The sequence below is a fragment of the Protopterus annectens genome, chromosome 3.part1, assembly GCF_019279795.1.
Source record: "Protopterus annectens isolate FY-2018-M chromosome 3.part1, PAN1.0, whole genome shotgun sequence".
Taxonomy (NCBI): Eukaryota; Metazoa; Chordata; order Ceratodontiformes; family Protopteridae; genus Protopterus; species Protopterus annectens.
In genome coordinates this window covers 1,304,998,597-1,305,017,261 of record NC_056732.1, presented here as the reverse complement: position 1 = coordinate 1,305,017,261, position 18,665 = coordinate 1,304,998,597, and the positions used below count along the sequence as shown (strand labels likewise).

At 37.8% G+C, this 18,665-nt stretch overlaps 1 protein-coding gene across 1 annotated transcript in view; it reads right to left on the bottom strand.

Moving 5' to 3' along the window:
* Positions 1-18,665, bottom strand: part of TMEM67 (transmembrane protein 67) — a 4,866,727-nt gene that overhangs the window by 1,120,125 nt on the left and 3,727,937 nt on the right. Inside the window, exons 20-21 of the mRNA XM_044066290.1 lie at positions 12,895-12,975; positions 12,692-12,808 (exon numbers count right to left, since the gene is read on the bottom strand). Of these exons, the coding sequence (XP_043922225.1) occupies positions 12,692-12,808; positions 12,895-12,975 (198 nt within the window). The remainder of the gene's footprint in view (positions 1-12,691; positions 12,809-12,894; positions 12,976-18,665) is intronic.

The following is an 18,665-nucleotide window of genomic DNA, read 5'->3' as shown; positions in this document are numbered from 1 at the left end:
CGTGATTCCCTGTGAGCAAAGGAGGTGGGTTTTGCAAGGCAATTCCTTTGGTATGTTGGCGCAAGATTAAAAAAGATCTGTCTATAGACCTTCATAATTATACCTTGCTTCTCTAACTGTTTGAAAAGATTGGCAGCATCTGGGCCAAACAAAAGGTCCTTTTTGGAGGATATAAGACTTTTGCCTTAATATCCTCTGGGAGGGGCCGAGATTGCAACCATGCATAGCTGCATTTAATGTTGTGCCTAGCCACTTGGGAAGCCTAAGCCATCATAGATAAAATAAGTTCAAGATGCATGAGGTGCCTACTTCCAAGAGGTTATAGCATCTCCATTGAATTTCAGCTTTGATTTCAATTCAAAACGTATAATATTAAAGGTTCCCCAAATGAAGCTTATTCAACAGAAGAGTCAGGAGAAAGGGAATTTTCATCATCAGAAGCCACTTGGCCTGGCAAATGGATCTGGGATGAATATGCGAAGGAGTACTAATCAGAGTCTGATTCATCTTCATCTTCCTCATAAGAAATGAGTAGCAAGAGAAAATGTAGTAGTAGCAGGACCAACAAAGGATGGTGGTAAGTACCATTATGGCCTTAAATACGACATTTGAAAAATCCATTCACTCCTTTTACTTCGAAGTCTGAGGGGAAGAAACTTTTTTTTTGTTTCTTTTTCCTGTGGGTGACATCTGCTTTGACTAAACATAGAGTCTTCCACTTCTGATAAACCTCAAGAAGAGAACCTGCAATTTCCTATCAAATGAGGATTTGCTGTATGCCTATGGGTCCTTCAGGAATTAAGTGGGGTTCCCCTTCTCACCATCACTGGTAACTTCAGTTGTTTCAGATGTGTGAACCTCAGACACCATAAGGTGGGGTCGGGGTAGCAGGAGTCTAAGATGTCAGATGTACCATGGGTTCCAAAACCTCTGCAGGTATGTCTGAGTTAGACTACACAGTTACGATATCAAACCTAAGCCTCAGACTTTTTCTTTGAGCAGGCAGGACACCAAGGTAAGAGGGTCTGCCATCTTTGCTTGGGTGAGGCACATAAGGCTCTAGAGTTTCCAAGTAATAAATGAGAAATGAAAAATGTGATTAAGGTCTCTCAAGCAAAGGACTGACAGACTCTATTTTGTTAGTAGTGCTCTACACCTAAGCAGAAAAGACATCAGGAGTGGAAATCCTTGCAGGGGAATTTGCTTACTGCAGTTGCACTTCCCCCTCCTAGCTGACATCTAATAGAGCAACAAACTGCAATGTAACTGAAAAAAAAAATAAGGAAGATTCCCCAAGAGGGCACTTATGTGAAGTGAAGGCCAGCGTACACCAACCATGCAGAGAACAGATCGACAGGTGTGAAACCTGTGTTCGGGTTGGTGGCAAGACAGTCTGAGGATTTATGCTTATACGTCCACTTATGTACCCTTACAACCATGGGCTTAGGTCAAACATTGTATGTATAGATCTATGGAAGGTTTTGGGTTTGACAAGATAACTCAACATTATGGAATACCGCAACAGTGATTTAAGGAAGGACATCTCTACCCTCTAAACACCTCTGTAGTATCTTTCTCTACCCTCTAAACACCTCTGTAGTATCTTTCTCCTGATCTTCTACTTTCTGTTAAACAGGTATTACTAATGTCCACTTCTCTTCTTTTTCCTTCCTGAACTGCATCTTTGGTTTTATAAATTCTGCACTTTTTTGCCAATTTCCTTTTCTGAATCCATCATAACAGTTTCTTACACATCAACGTATTTTTTTTTTGTTCAGTTAATTCTGTTACATACACAGTCTACCTGTAAATGTCCTCTACTTTTCAATTAATACCACATTCTCTTCAAAAGTCCAGTGCCAAGAATAATCCAAATTCTGCAGTTGAAAACCTACTTACACGGTTTAGAAAGTTCAACTTTAGACTTTTTTTTCCCTGAAAAATCACATCACTCTACAATGTATATAAAACTTGCTAATGATCTACTGACATCACACAGTCATTCCATGGACACCAAGCTCCTCTCTCAACATAAAGTAGCTATAAAAAACATTTTGAAATACCCATGCTGTGATATAGTATAAAATTTCCAGCGTATCAAGACTTTTTTTCATAACAGACACATCCAGCAGGTGAACATTCTCCAGGAGAAAATACACTCCAGCATTTTTTTTGCAGCTCACAAATATCTTATTTACATTTCCCTTAATTTATTATTAGAGGTGAAATTTTCAATCCACCTTCCAATTTCAGTATAAGACAGTTAGTTTACTGTTACTACAATCAGACTGATTTCTGTCTCTCTGCAAAACATCATGCCACACTTTGCCCACAGCTGTGTCATCCTGTCCCAGATATCAGATGTGCCCTCCCATCATCAGAGCATAATACCTGTAAAATATTGGTTGGTTGTGTATTCAGAAAATGTGAGTGCCATAACTGCACTCATATCTACACTGTGGTCCACTTGGTTATATGAAGTCTCAGTAATTGCCTTCATGCCATCATAGTCTATCCCATTTATTTTCCCATTTTTCTGCATGGCTTTGGGGTGTTGTGTGAACCATACCACCTTTCTTGATTCAGGGCCATTCTTCTACTTTGAAAGTCATGCCTGTCACAGGTCTTCTCTCATGCAACCCATCCATCTCTGTCCTGGACCGTCCTTTGTTTGCTCTTGCCTTTCTTCTTCCTCTCCCATGCAAATCCACTTCAGCTATCCTGTACATGTGCCCAAAAAGTGCACAATTTGTTCTCTTTAACCTTCTCTGCAAGTGGAACTACTCTGGCATCCTCTCTGATATCATTATGTCATGTGCTCCACAGGGTGCATCCTACCACCTTTCCCAGCACTTCATCTCCATCACTTCTCTGCTCTGCCTTCATTGCAAAGGTTTCTGTATCATAGACTAGTACTAATCATACCACAACTTTGTACACTTTATTTTCAGCTTCTTTTGCATTCTTCTGAAACACAATACCCTGACATTCTGTCAGTTGGCTGCAGTCCCTCTGATTCTAGCTTTGACCTCGTCATTCAGACTTCACTTTTCCTCAACTATCCCACTCATATACTTGGAGTAAACTTATTCCATTACTTTTTTTTCAGCATCTTCTGAATTCCCCATTTGCTGGCATAACAGTTACCTTCTCTGTACTAACTTTCATTCTATGTGCTTTAAGTTTTGTATTAAATTCCTCCATCACTTTCTATAAGTGCCTGTTCCTGTTCAGATTCTGCTTGCAACATTACATCATCTGCAAACAACTTTGTTTGTCTCCTACATCCAGTTTGTCAATGCAGTCCATCACCAGTATGAACAGAAGTGGCATCAGAGCCAAATTGTGATGCAAACAAAACGTCTACTGGCAACCCCTCTGTGGGTCCCAGGACTGATCACACTTAAATCACTGGGTCCTTGTACATAACCTGCACTTATTCTACCAATGCTTCCAGGACTTCGAACCATCATAGGACTGCCCAAATCAGCTTACTTGGAACCTTGTTATGTTTTCTCCAAGTCTAAGAATGCCAAGTTGGACTCTTTCCTCATCTCTAGCTTCTTTTCCAATACCTGTCTTACTTCAAACACTGGGTTGATTGTACTGCCTCCTGAAATGAAGCTGAACTGGTCATCTTCTATCTCACTTTCTACTATTCTGAGTACATGTTTATCAATTACCCTCCCCAGCACTTTCATGCAATGTGACACAAGTTTGATGCCTCTTTATGCCCACAGCTGTGAATATCACCTCCTTGAAATATGGCATATCAAGTAGGACTAACCAAGTGAACCAAAACATATTACAAACACAAAGTTATGCAGTGTCAGTAGCATACTTGTCTTTGGTACTGAAAGATCAGAAGGCTGTGAATTCTATTTCTACCTCCACATGCTTCAATTAATTTTCCAATACTGATGCTGCAGTGCAGCATAACACAAGATCTGCAGTCCTTAGCATGCTGTGTGCTGGTTGAGACATTAAATCGAAATCCCATCTACCTCAGCTTAATTGTAGCTTAGGGGAATGTAAAAGATCCCACAGCTCTTTCTGAAAAGAGTAGGGGTTGCTTTATTTACACATTCTCTATACAATACAATTTTACATTTGTTTTGTTACATTTTCTTTCCTCCTAATTTTACCCAATCCCTTCTTCCACAACCATCTTTTTAATTCTTTCATCACTTCTTGCCTCATCATACAACAATTTTTCATATCATCTTTTTCATAGACACCATACTGCTACAAAAAGAACTACATCTCATTTAGCTATCTCTGTTACCACCCCTTTATGCTTGCCATAAAACACCATATTTGTGTCCATTCCTCCAAAATGTTTCCAATTCAGAATACCTCATTTTGTACAGTCTAAAAAGAAAGAACGAGATGTTTCTTCAACATTACATATCTTCCGTTACTTTTAATTTCATATTTCCTTTAACAATGCAGCTAACAGAATGATTCTGCATTAAATCCTTCAAATTTCTTCCCCCTTTCTTTTACTGCATTCTTTACACCACTAACTAATCTCATCCAAGGATAAACAAAAATGTCTTTAATAATTTAATTATACCAAGTTCTCTTCTCTCCTTTTATCTTGCTCATCTTAATCTTCCACATTCTCATTTTTCTTTCATACTCTTTTCCCTTCTCCCACCTTCTAATACTTCTTTATAATTTCTAGGCAGTAACATTCATAGTGTTGGATCACTTTTTTTCAAATATAACTTTTACACCCCAAATAAATTACCTGGTGCAAAAAAGAAAACTAGACCCCATTTTTTATCACTGAAAACAATTCCTCTGTTAGCCAGGTTTAAATTTAATACCATCACAAAAATAAAAAAAATATATAATAGGTTCATAGGTTCATACTAGGCTATCTGCCCTAGGGCATTTATAAGCCTAGCCAGAATGTGTTTGGCTTTCGCCACCCATTTTAAATTTATTTTGCTATGCCCTTTTTCGAGGTTAGTATACTGTGCCTCTGTCTAACAGTGACACAGAAGTGATACCCGGGGTAAACCTACGATCTCCCATCCACTCATCAAGATTCCTCTTGAATAGAGTCAATGAGGGACTCTGCCTAACCTGGACTGGGATTTTATTCCAGAGTGAAGGGAGCCTCTGGGTTATGAATCTGTCCCTCCAGCATGTCCTATTTATTTCAGTGCTGAGGTTCAAGTCTCTCGAGCGCGTAGCTCGATGGGATTTGGATTTTCTGAGGTGCAGCATGTCCATTAATTCCGGGTTGGACATGGCTTTATACGTCAGCACAGATCGCCTCTGAACAGGCGGTATGCCACTGAATAGAGCTGGAGTTTCTTTAACCGGGCAGCATATGGCATCTGTTTGAGCCCTTTGATCCTCTTGGTGAGGTACTTTTGGGGTCTTTCCAGTTGCTGCAGGTGTCTGGTAAGGTACATCCCAAAAGGGGCATTGTACTCAATTATGGGCCTGATGAGGGATGAGTAAAGAGGCATGATGACCTCCCCTGATCTAGATGTGAATCCCTTCATGATTAGGTGGGCTATATAAAATGTTTTTCTAACCACTTTGGCCATGTGGTTGTCAAATGAGAGATTGCTATCAACTTGGGTCCCCAGGTCCCTAATTACTTCTTCTGTACTTAATGGATTACCACCTATGTGGTAATTTGTGGGCACTTTGTTTTTGCCAAAGGGGATGACTATACACTTTTTGGCATTTAGCTTGAGGCCATGGCTCTGGCACCAGTTGTCTGTTTCTATGAGGCCCTTTTGGAGGATGCTTATGTCGGCTGGAGAGTCGATTATGGTGCCCAGTTTGCAGTCATCTGCGAACTTGGTCAGCCACAGTCCTTCCGTGTTGGCCTGTACCTCCGAGAAATATATACCGAACAAGAGAGGTCCTAGGACTGAGCCTTGTGGGACACCACTTGTAACTGGTTTGGAGTCTGACACGGCTGTTTGAGGATGACCTCTTGAGTCTCAATGACAAAGTAGCAAGTGTGATATTAATGGACACAGTGTTAAAATATAATTTTATAACGTTTGATTGTGAATACTACAAACAGAAGACAGGGGTGTCAATGGGGGCCGTTTGTGCCCCCACATATGCGAATATCGTACTTTCTAAATGGGAGGAGCAGTTTATTATTAATTGTAAGTTTAAAGAACTATGGACATTGTACCATAGATTTTTAGACGATATTGTCATTTTTTGGATTGGGAGTGAGGCAAGTTTTTTGGAATTTATGGAATATATCAATCATACTACTAAATACTTGAGGTTTACTTATACTATCAGTACAGAATCCCTGAAATACCTAGACATAGAAATATACAAAAGAGCAGGTAAATTTGAGAGTAAGGTGTATAGAAAGGAGACCTATGTCAACTCTTACTTACATTACAATAGCGCCCACCCACTCCACAGTAAGAAGAACATTGTCAAAGGACAATTTGTAAGAGGTTCCCGTATGACATCTAATGACTTAGACTTCCAGGATGAAAGTAATTTATTACACAATATGTTTAGGGAACGTGGCTATCCAGAGGGGTTTATAAACAAGTTAAGAAGAGAAGTAGAGGATGGAAGACTGGGTAGATTTGAACCTATACTGGGTAAGGGTAATGAGTCTAAAATGGGGTTGGGACATATTGTAGAAACAAGTAGTAAGGAGAATGACCAAGTAAGTTACAGGAGAAGTTTAGTTTTGGAATACAATAGTTCCAATACAAAACTAAGGGATATTTTTAAAAAAGAATGGAAAAAGTTTAGTACTCTAACGGATATAGAAGAGATAACCAGAATGGAACCCAAGATAGTATTCAAAAACCCACCTAATATAGGAACAATTTTAGAAAGAGGATATAAGAAGGTTAGGGATAGTAACATTAAGAGGTATGGGACATATAAATGTGGAAGATGCCATCAATGCCCATATATAATTCACAAGGCAGAAATATATATAGATAGTAGGAAGAGAAGAATTAAAAGCAGGGCTTACTATAATTGTGAAAGTAGGGGAGTTGTTTATATTGCTATATGTAAAATATGTCAGTCTTTCTATGTTGGAAAGACTGAGAGATGTTTGAAACGCAGAATTTACGAACATTATTATGATATTTCCAAAGCTAAAAATACTAATGCACTATATAAACACTGTAATGTATGTCCTGAAGCTAGATATGAATTTTTTGTGTTGGACCAAGTTAAACCCGACAATAGGGGAGGACTTTGGGAGGAAATCCTGGAAAATAAGGAACTATGGTGGCAGGTGTACTTGGATTCCAACACTAGCCCAGGAATGAACGAATTTTTAACTATAACACCCCTATTAAAAATAAGGGCTAACAAATTATAGAGTAGTTCTGATTGTGGACACTAGAGGGCATTAGTATAGGATGGTATCCCTAGTCCTTTACACTAAATTATTTGTTATATATTCAGTGGTAAAATAGTTTTTTAACCATTATTTATTCAATTATTTATTTATTTATTCATATTATATATAAACAATGGATTAGTTTTTAATGTTGAATGTCAGTTTTTAAAAAAATTCTTATAACGTGTTTTTAATTAAAAGCACGGAGCACTTTCATGATACAGACATTAATATTAATGAATCAAATGAATTAGAAGTTTGGATTGGTGTGTTTGAATAGGTTTGGTAGAAATATAGCCAATGAAATAGATTTTAATCAGTTTAATTAGGTATTTAAATGTGTGTTAAAGTTTTTTACTTTGTCTGATGAAGTCTTTATGACGAAAACGCAGTTTGCTTAATGTGTATGTAAGAGCGTTTATTCTACTGGTGGCATTGCTGTTATCGAGACCAGGAAGTAGCGTGGCTTTTTTAACTTTGTGAAAATAAAATTGTCTGGATCACTTTACAGCGGACCTTGGCACTTTTTTGGACTTAATGGCTCCAGCAATTCTAACCATGTGGGTTCTGTCCTTGAGCCAGTTTGCAATCCATCTAGTGACATAGGGGTTTATATTTAAGCTGGTGAGCTTATCTATAATGCTCGAGTGGGGTATTGTATCAAAGGCTTTTGCGAGGTCCAGGTAGGCTGTGTGGACCACCTTCCCCTCGTCAATGGCCTTGGTGACTGTTTCAAAGAAATCAACCAGGTTTAAGAGGCAGGATCTGCCCTTAACAATCATAGTCTCACGTCAGGCTTTGTGTTCACTGAATGGCACACATCAACAGTTATCCCACTCCACAAAGGGGGAGCCACCACTGATCCTGGGAACTATCACCCTATTAGCCTGATGAGCTTGGTCTGCAAGGCCATGGAACGTATCATGGAACTCAAAGACATTGGTAACCTCCAAACTCGGACCCCCACCCAGTTCGGGTTTGTGAAAGCCAGATCATGCCTTCTGAAGCTGAACAACTTCTTTGAGGCAGTCACCAAAGCCGTAGACAAGGTTGAGATGGTTCACACAGCCTATCTTGACCTCGCCAAGGCTTTCAACACCATCCCCCATTCTGGAATTACAGCTAAACTCACTAAACTAGGTATAAATCCCTACGTCACAAGATGGGTTGCCAACTGGCTCACTGACAGAACCCACACTGTAAAAGTTGCAGACTCCAAATCTGACTTCAAACCAGTGAGACGTGGAGTACCACAGGGTTCAGTCCTGGGACCTCTCCTGTTTGGTATCTACTTCTCTGAAGTACAGGCTTGTTAGCTCCCAGAGCTGTTGGACATGCTACACCTAAAGAAATCCCAATCCCTCCGAGCTACATGCTCTAGGGACCTAAACCTTCTCATCACAATAAACAGGACATGCTGGAGGGATAGATTCCTGTCCCAGAGACTTCCTATAAACCTTGATGAGTGGATGGGAAATAGAAAATACAACCCAGGGATCACTTCTGTGGCTCTGCACGACAGGGGCACAGGAAATTAACTTTCTTGGGTGGCATAAGCCAGGGAACCTTGTTGGCTAGGCTTACTTAGGCCCTTGGGCCGATAGTCTAGTGCCTACCTATGAACCTATACTACTTCCTTTTCCACAAAACTGGGAAATATATACACACGGTCTAAATAAGCTAACTTTCCTAGAACACAAGTATTTAACATATGTTTATCTTTTTCCTGAAACACAAATTAAAAACCTTCCCTTTCATCAATCTGATTACTTTTTTAATTTTCCCCAATATCTCTCTCCATTGTTCTACTACAACTTAATGCTTCCTGTATCCTTTTCTCAAATCACACATTTCTTTGTTTGTAAAATAAACCCTACTACTTTGCACCACTCCCCCAAACCTTTATATCTGTTGCTTATTTAGCTTCAAACCAATTTTCCCCAAACATACTCTGTATCCTTATCATAATTTATTTTATCCATAACATATATTTTGCTATCAGTTCAAAACAATCTGCATAACACAGCATTAAAAGTAACCCTTCCATCTCTCACTTCCCATCTTGCCTTCTCCATATTACTTGCACAGTTTTGTATTACTGTATTCATAATCATCACAAATAACCACATGCGCAATGGACACCTTTCCTTTATTCCTCTTTTTTTCAACTTTTTTGCTCTTCATCTGTTCACCACTACAAAAACATATGACATTTCAAAAACTGATAAAATTATATCTAACAATTTCTAATACCATATTCATGTAAAAATTTCCAAATGTACTTATAATTCATACTATGGAATGCTTTCATAATACCACATAACTCCACCATCTTTATCCCCTAACAGTCTACCTGCCACCTCTTTTACAAAAATAAGGATTCCATTCTCCCTTCTGCCCTCACTCATTACTTCTACACCTTTTATTGTTCTTTTTTGAATAACTTCTATAAAAAAACTTTGCAATCTGTTCTGTCTAATGTTATATGGCCCCATTTTTTTATTTCCTTTCTCTTACCTTTCTTCCATATAATCACCCCACTACAAATCTCTTATTTTCTTATTCATTCATACATTTATAACCTCCAAAAATCCCTCTGTCTCAGTAGCAGACATTACCTTACAAAAATCATATCCTAAATCTAGCCAAGCGTCCAACTATTTTGTCCCTTCATTTATCTCCTCCAACTCTTTTCTTGTAATTTCCTTTTCTATTTCCTTTCTGATATTTTTCCACTTTTCAATTTCCCTCCTACTCTATCTGAATGTCTCCATATATAATTTCTACACACATTTCGACTATATCCATTATTTCCTTGTTTATACTTTCTCTCTCCATGCACATCTTCCATTGCATAAATTTTTCTTCCAAAGCATTTCACTTTTCCCAGAAAAGGTGATGCCTTCTCTTTTTTTCTCTTCAAGAATGTCTACCTAAATAAAACCTTTTCACTTTTTATTTTGGTCATACACCCTTTTCTCAGCGACCTCAAAATTCTCACTTCTCAACCCCAATAAATATTCATAATTTTTCTTTTGAATAATATTTTCTAATTTTCTTTCCACTTTTTTGTGAGTTTCCTTGTATACTGTCTACTAATAAACTAAATGTGTGTACGTCTGCTTCATTTACAAGTGATTATGCCATAACTTTTCCTTCTCTCTCTAAACATTCACCGTGTAATTCATTTCTTTTTAAGGTCTTTATCCCCTTTTTCTTCGTTTATCACTTTTTTTTTTCACTAATTACTGCCCATGTAATCAGAAAAATCTGCCTCCTTTTTTCTCGCCCCAACTAATTTCAGGTATTCAGAACACAATACAGCAAATATTATCTGTTTCCCTAACTTTAACTTACAATTTTTTCATTTCTTCTTGAATTGTTTTAATATCTTCTGTAATTTTTCTTTCCCTTTCTTACATCACACAAATTCTCCAAGTCAAATTAACTATAACAAATGTCTTTTTTTCTTCAAACACTATTTTCCTGTCACCTATAATCATATCTGCATATACTATAGTGAGTCTAATCGGTTTCATTTTCACTTTTATATCCCCCACCATTATCTTTCCCAATGCTCCTAACTATTACATTTCAACGTCGTTATTTTTAACCAAGACTGCAATTCCTGAACATATATATCTACATCTGTAACTATGTTCAACATCTGTCACTATGTTTTAAACTTGTATTTATGTTCTACAGCTGTTTTACAACTTTGTTTTAATCTTGTACTATGTTCTACAACTGTAACAACGTCTATAATTTTTTTTAAGATATGTTTCTCAAATTGTATAATGTCTGTAACATTTGAATGTGGAGCTTTGCTCCCCGGGCCACCGCTGAAAACAGACCTGCATCCAGTCAGACTCTCCCAGTCAACAAATGTATGTAAATAAATAAATAAATTTCCCTGTTGTCCACGCTATTTCCTTCCCCCAAATCAATGCAATATTCTTGATTTTACTAACTTCCACTTCTTGCACATAATAAATACATTTACACCACTCTAATAGAACCATTCTTCTCACATTGTTTCCATACTGCTAACATTTAATGGCATTGCATTAACTTTAACCTTTTTTCTTTCTTTGCATCTAATTCAATACCCTTTTTAATTCACACCTTTATTCTGCTCAGTATCCACCTTACTATCTGTCTCTCAGATTCAGAACTCTCTTTCCCTTCTTCCGCTTCTTCAGTTTCAAAACTTGAAATCCTCTTTTTCACCAGCATTCCTCTCTACCAGGGAACTACTAAATTAACTATACATCCCTAAAAGTTGACCCAGTTATTCAGGATTTAAGAATTTATGTGGTTAATGACCTTATTTTGACCAACATGTGTCCACTGTTGTAAGAAAGTCATTCTATATTGCACAGCTTATAAATAAAAGAACTGTGTCTACATCTAGGGATGTTGTCTCCCTTTACTCAGCCCTGACTAGGCCAGTCATTGAATATACAGCTCCCTTTGGCATGCATCTGTCCAGACATATGCATCAACTAGAACATCCACACAGATACCTTACAAAAAGGATACAAGGCCTAAATAGCATGTTCTACATGGACTGAATCAAAGCCCTGTCACAATTTTTGGTATCCTACAGACTAAGAAGTGACCTGCGTCTGGAATACAAGGCATCCTCTTACCAAATACGGATAGATTTACTGCACATAAGCAAGTCAAATGGCATCAGAAATACTTAGTCTAGGGATCTAAACTGCAACATCAGCAGAATGGTTTGGAGGGACAGGTATATCTCGCAGAGTATACTGCTGCTCTGGAACAGTCTCTCCATTCACATAAAACAAAGTTCATCCCTGTCCATATTCAAGCACAACCTAGATCTATGGATGGAAAGAAAATTTACCCATGGACTGTCCTAATGGACAGAGACAGGTTCTTAATACTTTACACCACACACATGGGTCCCCTCAAATTACCTATGGTATGATGCCAGTTTTTCTCATTAGGGATAATATATAATTATCAACCATGGGAAGAGTAAGGACAATCTCCAAACAAATAGGACAGGTTAATTTGAGTACGAAAAGGGGACTAGCTCAGATTAATATGGCCTGCAAGGGCAACTAACCTAATACTTACCCATGAACCTACAATGCAGTTCATGAACAATGAAACTTCATTTTCTAACAGCATTACAAAAACAATGAATTCAATATAAACTGTACCTTGATTACCTCAAAGTCTTAAAATGCATTTTCTGTATCAGTCTAGAATTTGTCTAACATATCTAGCAACACATTTAGTACTTAAGAACAAACTGTGGGAAAAGAATCTACAAACTGTGCTTACCCCTTCCCTCTTTAGATTAGCGTTCATTTCTTCCATGTTTGTATCTGCATGTCCATGTACAGATCTACCATGAATATAATATCCAAAACATCTGTCTGACAAGATGAAGACTGAAATCTGTGAAAAAGTGGAAGAGATTTCAGAGTTTGTTTAAATATGGGCAAGAAATCATCATATAGATGTAATGTGATCAAAATACTTACATTGCTCATGGAGCAAAGGTCTACAAATTGTCTTATTTGATCTTCCACAAAACGCTCATAAAAGAATGAAAAGAATATAATCTGAAACAAACAAAACACAAAAACAGTTTAAATAACTGTGTACATATAGTTTATATAAGAATCAACTCACTAAGCTAGCAAGCAAAGCACAGCTGCAATATATGACAAAGACGATCCCTTTTACTGCATAATAAAAAAAAATGTATGTCAGCTATGCCCTTTTTTTTTACTTATGATGACAGTCATCTACTTCCTCTATGACACAAGAAGCCTTTCTATAAGAATTGTAATACACAAATAGGCATACTTTTAACAATATTTTTTCAGTGAACGAAAAACGGCTCACATTTAGCTGTCAGTACAGAAAAATAAAATGCTAATGGACAAGTTGGCAATGTCATTAAAGGTAAAACAGATAGTGTAGAGACAAAGCCTATTTAAACCTCCAAAGGAGGACTCTGCCTGCATGTACACACCTCTTAATATTAGGTCTGAAAATGCAGCAACAGATTGTGGTGGAAAAATACTTCCACGGACCACTTCAGCTGAGTTCAGACATGCCCCTGTTTGTAGTCTTTTGGATGTTATGTCTTTCAACACAATACATTACAAAAATAGGAATTTATTATACAACAGTCTATGATAAACTGGATCAATCTGTTAAAATGCTTCCAAACAGATCAAATTAATATGTACTGCAATTATTGCTGTAGGATCTGTGCAGGCTCTAATGGCAGAAAAAAGATAGCTAGGACAAACCAGTTTGACAGTGTCCCTTCCAAATGTAAATTCTACATTTCAAACTTCATCACTTTATGCATGCCATATGTAATGTGCTACATTTCTTATACTCATCCCAGCACACCATCAACATGTTTACCCTAACTGGTCTGTGGACAATCCATCCCATGAAAAGCTAATGGCTTATGTAAATAACCATATAATTAAATTATTTTGCCCTGCTGTTTTCCAGCTTAAATTGATGTTCCCTTATCATACCTCTCAACCTCTTAGAGCAAGAAATCTGGATAAAGCCATATATAAAAGTGGGACAAAGTCCCAAAAATAGGGACAATTTTTAAATATTGCTCTTACAAACTTAGAAAGTTGATAGAATAACAAACAGGTTTTGCATTAGCATGATTTTTCTGAAGGGTATGACATCTGAAACTCAAATATCTATTATTATTTGTGGTGGTGTTGCGGCAGCGTTGTCGCCTCACAGTTAGACGTTGCCCGTTCGATTCTCAGTTAGAGTGTCTTCTGTGTGTCGATATGCGTGAATGGGCGTTCCTTCATTGAAGGTTGTGCGTTAGGCCCAGCAAGCCAGCACGTGAAAGTCTACTGCCAATCATTAGCGGACCTGAGTTCTGCTGTGGCAACCCCTAACCGGGAAAAGCCGAAAGACACACAAAAAAAATTTTTCTATCTTCAGTCTTTAAAGATTTGCTACTAATTTGCCAGAAAAGAACAATTTTATGAGAAATGGACCAAAAATACAAGGCAAAAGTCTGGACACACTGCAAAAATCTGTGCAGTTGAGAGGTATGTCCCTTATCCATTAAATACATTTGTGTATAGTGTTAATCTCATGTACCCTTGATGTCTGTCATCAAATCCCTGTATGACATCTAAGGTATGGGCTCCCTATTATGCTGTCTCAGACGCAGGTTGTCGAATGTGTCTTTGTCGAACTGTAAAGCGCGAAAATGCAAAATAGCAAAGCGGCTTTTCAGTGAATTCTTTCCCTGGGAAAGAATTTGTTTGGCCTCTTTCGCTACTTTGCCTTTTCGGCACTGCAGTGTGATCTCGGAGTTGGCATATTTAAGTAGGAGGGGGAAAAGCCCCCCCCCCCCCCACATTACGTAATGTTTTACAGTTTTTTTTTTCGGAACAGCGATTGTTTTCCATTGGAAAATAATCGCTCTTTTGAAGTTTTGACGTTTTTAGCTTTTGCTTAAATGGGGTCGATCAGTTCACTCTTCTGAGTGTGCGATATGATAATATAGACCCTAAGGTATGCATATTTAGCTTTGTTTATTTCCCTCATACAACTTTTTTTCTGTATGCTTCTAACCATCTTTGATACCTTTATTTGAACTACCATCCATTACTCTTACATATACGGGTTTGCTTTAGCTGGACACAATACACAGTGTTGCCCTACAAACAGTCTACATAGTGACATTTTCTAATTTCTGCTAGTCATTCCCTTACTCGGGTACACCAGTACCACTATGCTACCAGTTTTCCTCACAAGTCTGGTACATTCTCAGCTTGTCTCCAGACCACTAAATATGTTTATTTACAAGCCGTTTTCTTGAATCATAGCTATCAGACTTTCTCCCTAACATTCTGTAATCAATCTATGCACTCTAAAACTACCATTCACAAAGTAGAGTTGTGTGAGGCACATAAAGTAGATCATAAAAGTAAATCACTCAACAACAGGCAGCTTTAGTATTCAGGGATATGATTCCTCCCATATGGGGTACCAGCACTGGTGGTAATATTCAAGTTTAAGGAATAACAGCACCTAAAATGAGGTATCTCATTGACTGTGACCTTTATTTTCTTCACTGAATTTCAAATGCCAAACTCTAAACTATTTCTTTGGTTTAACAAGATGGCTTTTTGCTTTCTATTCTCTGTGGAGTAACCACTCTGCTACACATCTCCAAAACATCCAAAACATGCAAACATTCTCAATCTTCCAACAACATTATTAGTATTTTGTTCACAGAGAATTAGATCTGACATATTCTGGGGTTCAGTATGAACCCCAAGGATCTTAGGAATGTAACAAAAATTCCAGGCTGTTCTTGAAGCAACAATATGGACATTCCTCCAAAACAGAAATGTTGCGAATCTCCCTTAGCCACAAGGTCACATAAGTTAGAATAATGGACTTGGAAAATACCCAAGGAGCAATGGCAAACTGAAGTCAGGAATTCTGTAAGCTCCTTAAGGAACTTAAAATAACAGTAGCTTCTCAAGTAGGATCCCTGCTGTAGTCACAGCCTTTGGGATTTAAGTACAGGAGAGGCCCAATATCTCACCCATCTTCTCCAGCTTTGCATTTGTCCCCAATGAGGTCTGACAGACTCCTCCCCACAAGGGTGTTACCACAGTATTCACTATAAAGAAAAACTATCCCATATTATTTTCAGTTCCTTCTTCTCCAAGGAACCCCAGGATATAGCAAACCATGCAGCCCATACTTGGCAAAAGGAGCACTCCCTGTAACCTGCCCTTCCAACCTTAGGAGAGTTGAAACTAAGAATTCTTGTTTGTCACTGATGCAATGACAAGGAGATGCAAGATAGGCAAGAGTATGGAGTGAGGGAGGCAAAGTGGTACCCACTCCAATCCTCACATGCCCAGAATTGGAGAACAGGAGATGGAAAGAGAAATTATTCTGCATCAGTGATCCTACCTGAACACCTCCTATTACAGCAAGTTGCTTCCACAATTGTACTATGTTCTTCAAAAGGTTTACTACTGCTGTCATAGGTTCATAGGTTCATACTAGGCTATCTGCCCTAGGGCATTTATAAGCCTAGCCAGAATGTGTTTGGCTTTCGCCACCCATTTTAAATTTATTTTGCTATGCCCTTTTTCGAGGTTAGTATACTGTATAACCATTAGGAAGATTCCTAAAGCTTACCAAAATATCTATGTGGTTGGCTATTTATCTAAGGCAAGCTGTAGGAGACCCTGTAGAATGGCAGTATTGAAATCTGCCCAGACTGCTTAGGGATGATGTCCAGTCTGTAGTGTTTGGTACAGATCCAAATGAAGAAAAGAACGAAACACTGTCCCTTAAGGCTGAATCAGGCACAAATCTTTTAATAAGTTAAAACACGACAGTATATTGGTATGCACTTTCACTATATAGCTGCTTCTTCAGACCATATTACAAAAAAAAAATTAAAAAATTAACACAGTTCACTTAAAACTCTAAGAGGCAAATCAAATCAATGAAACAGACCATATGACCCAAGCACCGGTTTTAAAGAAATACAATTATTTAAACCAGGGCTCTTGTCAGCTTGGAAGTGTAAGATACGTTTTAATTCACAACATTCAGTCTTGGTTTTCAAATCACCTCCTCTTATATTAACATTCAGTAGTTCTAAAACAAAAAAATTTAAAATAATGTTTGGTGCCTAAATCACAAATGTTTTACTAAAGCATTAGTTAATTTTTGTTTCATGATGTCATCATTGTGTTCTAAACGCTTTTTTTTCAAAGTCTGATTGGTATTCCCTATCTAAAATGCATGACATGCTGTGCACTGTAGCAAGTACATCACATTCTTGCTTTTACAGTCTACATAAAATTCACATTGAAAAATATAACCTGATGATGGAAAAGTAACTTTTAAAGTGGACCATATATATTTACATGCACTGCACAAACAACATGCAAAGGCTCCTAATCTGTCATAAACTAAATGATTAAGACTATTCTTTTGTCTATAGCGTAAAAAGAAGTCATCTCTTACCATAATGTTCCATATGTGTTGTCGATCTTCACTAATCCTTGACTGTGGGGCTCGGTTCTGAACCTCGGAACCAACTCAGCCGTTTACTTCAGCGCACGCCTTCCAAACTCTAGTCAGGCTCTGTCCATAATACTCCACTCAAAATGACCTCAGATCAAGTTTGCCCAACATATTGGCAGACAGACATGCAGAAAAAAAATAGTAATAATAATAAAAAACATAATAGTCAGAGACCAGACGTGTTCATAATATGAAGCCAGCCATGGAAGATTCAGTCCGCTAAAAGTCTCAGGATGGGGGAAGGAGGGGGGGGGGGTTGTCGAGGATTATTTAAGTTCGACAACACAGACGGAATGTTACGGTAAGACATAACTTCTTTATCTGATGATGTCAATCTTTACTCATTCCTTGACCTTAGGACAGAGTCCCCAGCTACTTTAGTCTTGGGAGATCTCATGGAAGAATATTCCTAAGCACCGTCAAACCAAATGATGCCCGTCCCTTTAAGACCTGATTCAATTTGTAATGGATGGATTGCATTGCATAAGTGGAAATTCCTTAAGATTCCAAGAGCAGGATACGTTATTTCTTAAACTTATTTCACTAAACTGCACTTCTGAAATGCTTATAATTGTGCTATACAGTTGATCTACATTTTGCACTGTTATAAAGCTTTTTTTATTGTTTCACTGCATTTATGTACTGTTTTATACTGTTTTAACATTACTTAACTGTAAACTGCTTTTTCATACTGAGAGTTGTATTTTCTGTTTGTGAGTGCTCTATCCAAGCTTTTCTGTGCATTTTTGTCTGCTTACAGTTAAAAGCATTCTCGAATCTGCTCCTTGATCCGTTTAAAACTTTCATTTAGTGGCTACAGCTAGGAACTGTAATAGTGTGCATTACTATAATTGCATTTTTTATTTAAATTACTAACTTGTAAACTGCCTTTTCATACTGAGGCTTGTATTTTCTCTTTGTGGGTGTTCTTTCTATGCTTTTAAAGTGAGGTTTCTGTGTTCTGCTCAGGTGGCATAATCTTGATAGAGGCCTGTTGTCTAGGCTGGTAGTTTTGTTTGAGTTTCCTGTGTTTCTGGCAGCCATTTTCTGCTGATTGTCTTCATTATTATTATTGAGAGTAACAAGGCCTCCTGACCTTCTGTAGTAAGAGTGATTGGGTAATAGCAGGGGCTGAGTAGTAATCTGATCTTCCAACTCTTCCATTCTTACTGCTATACAAACC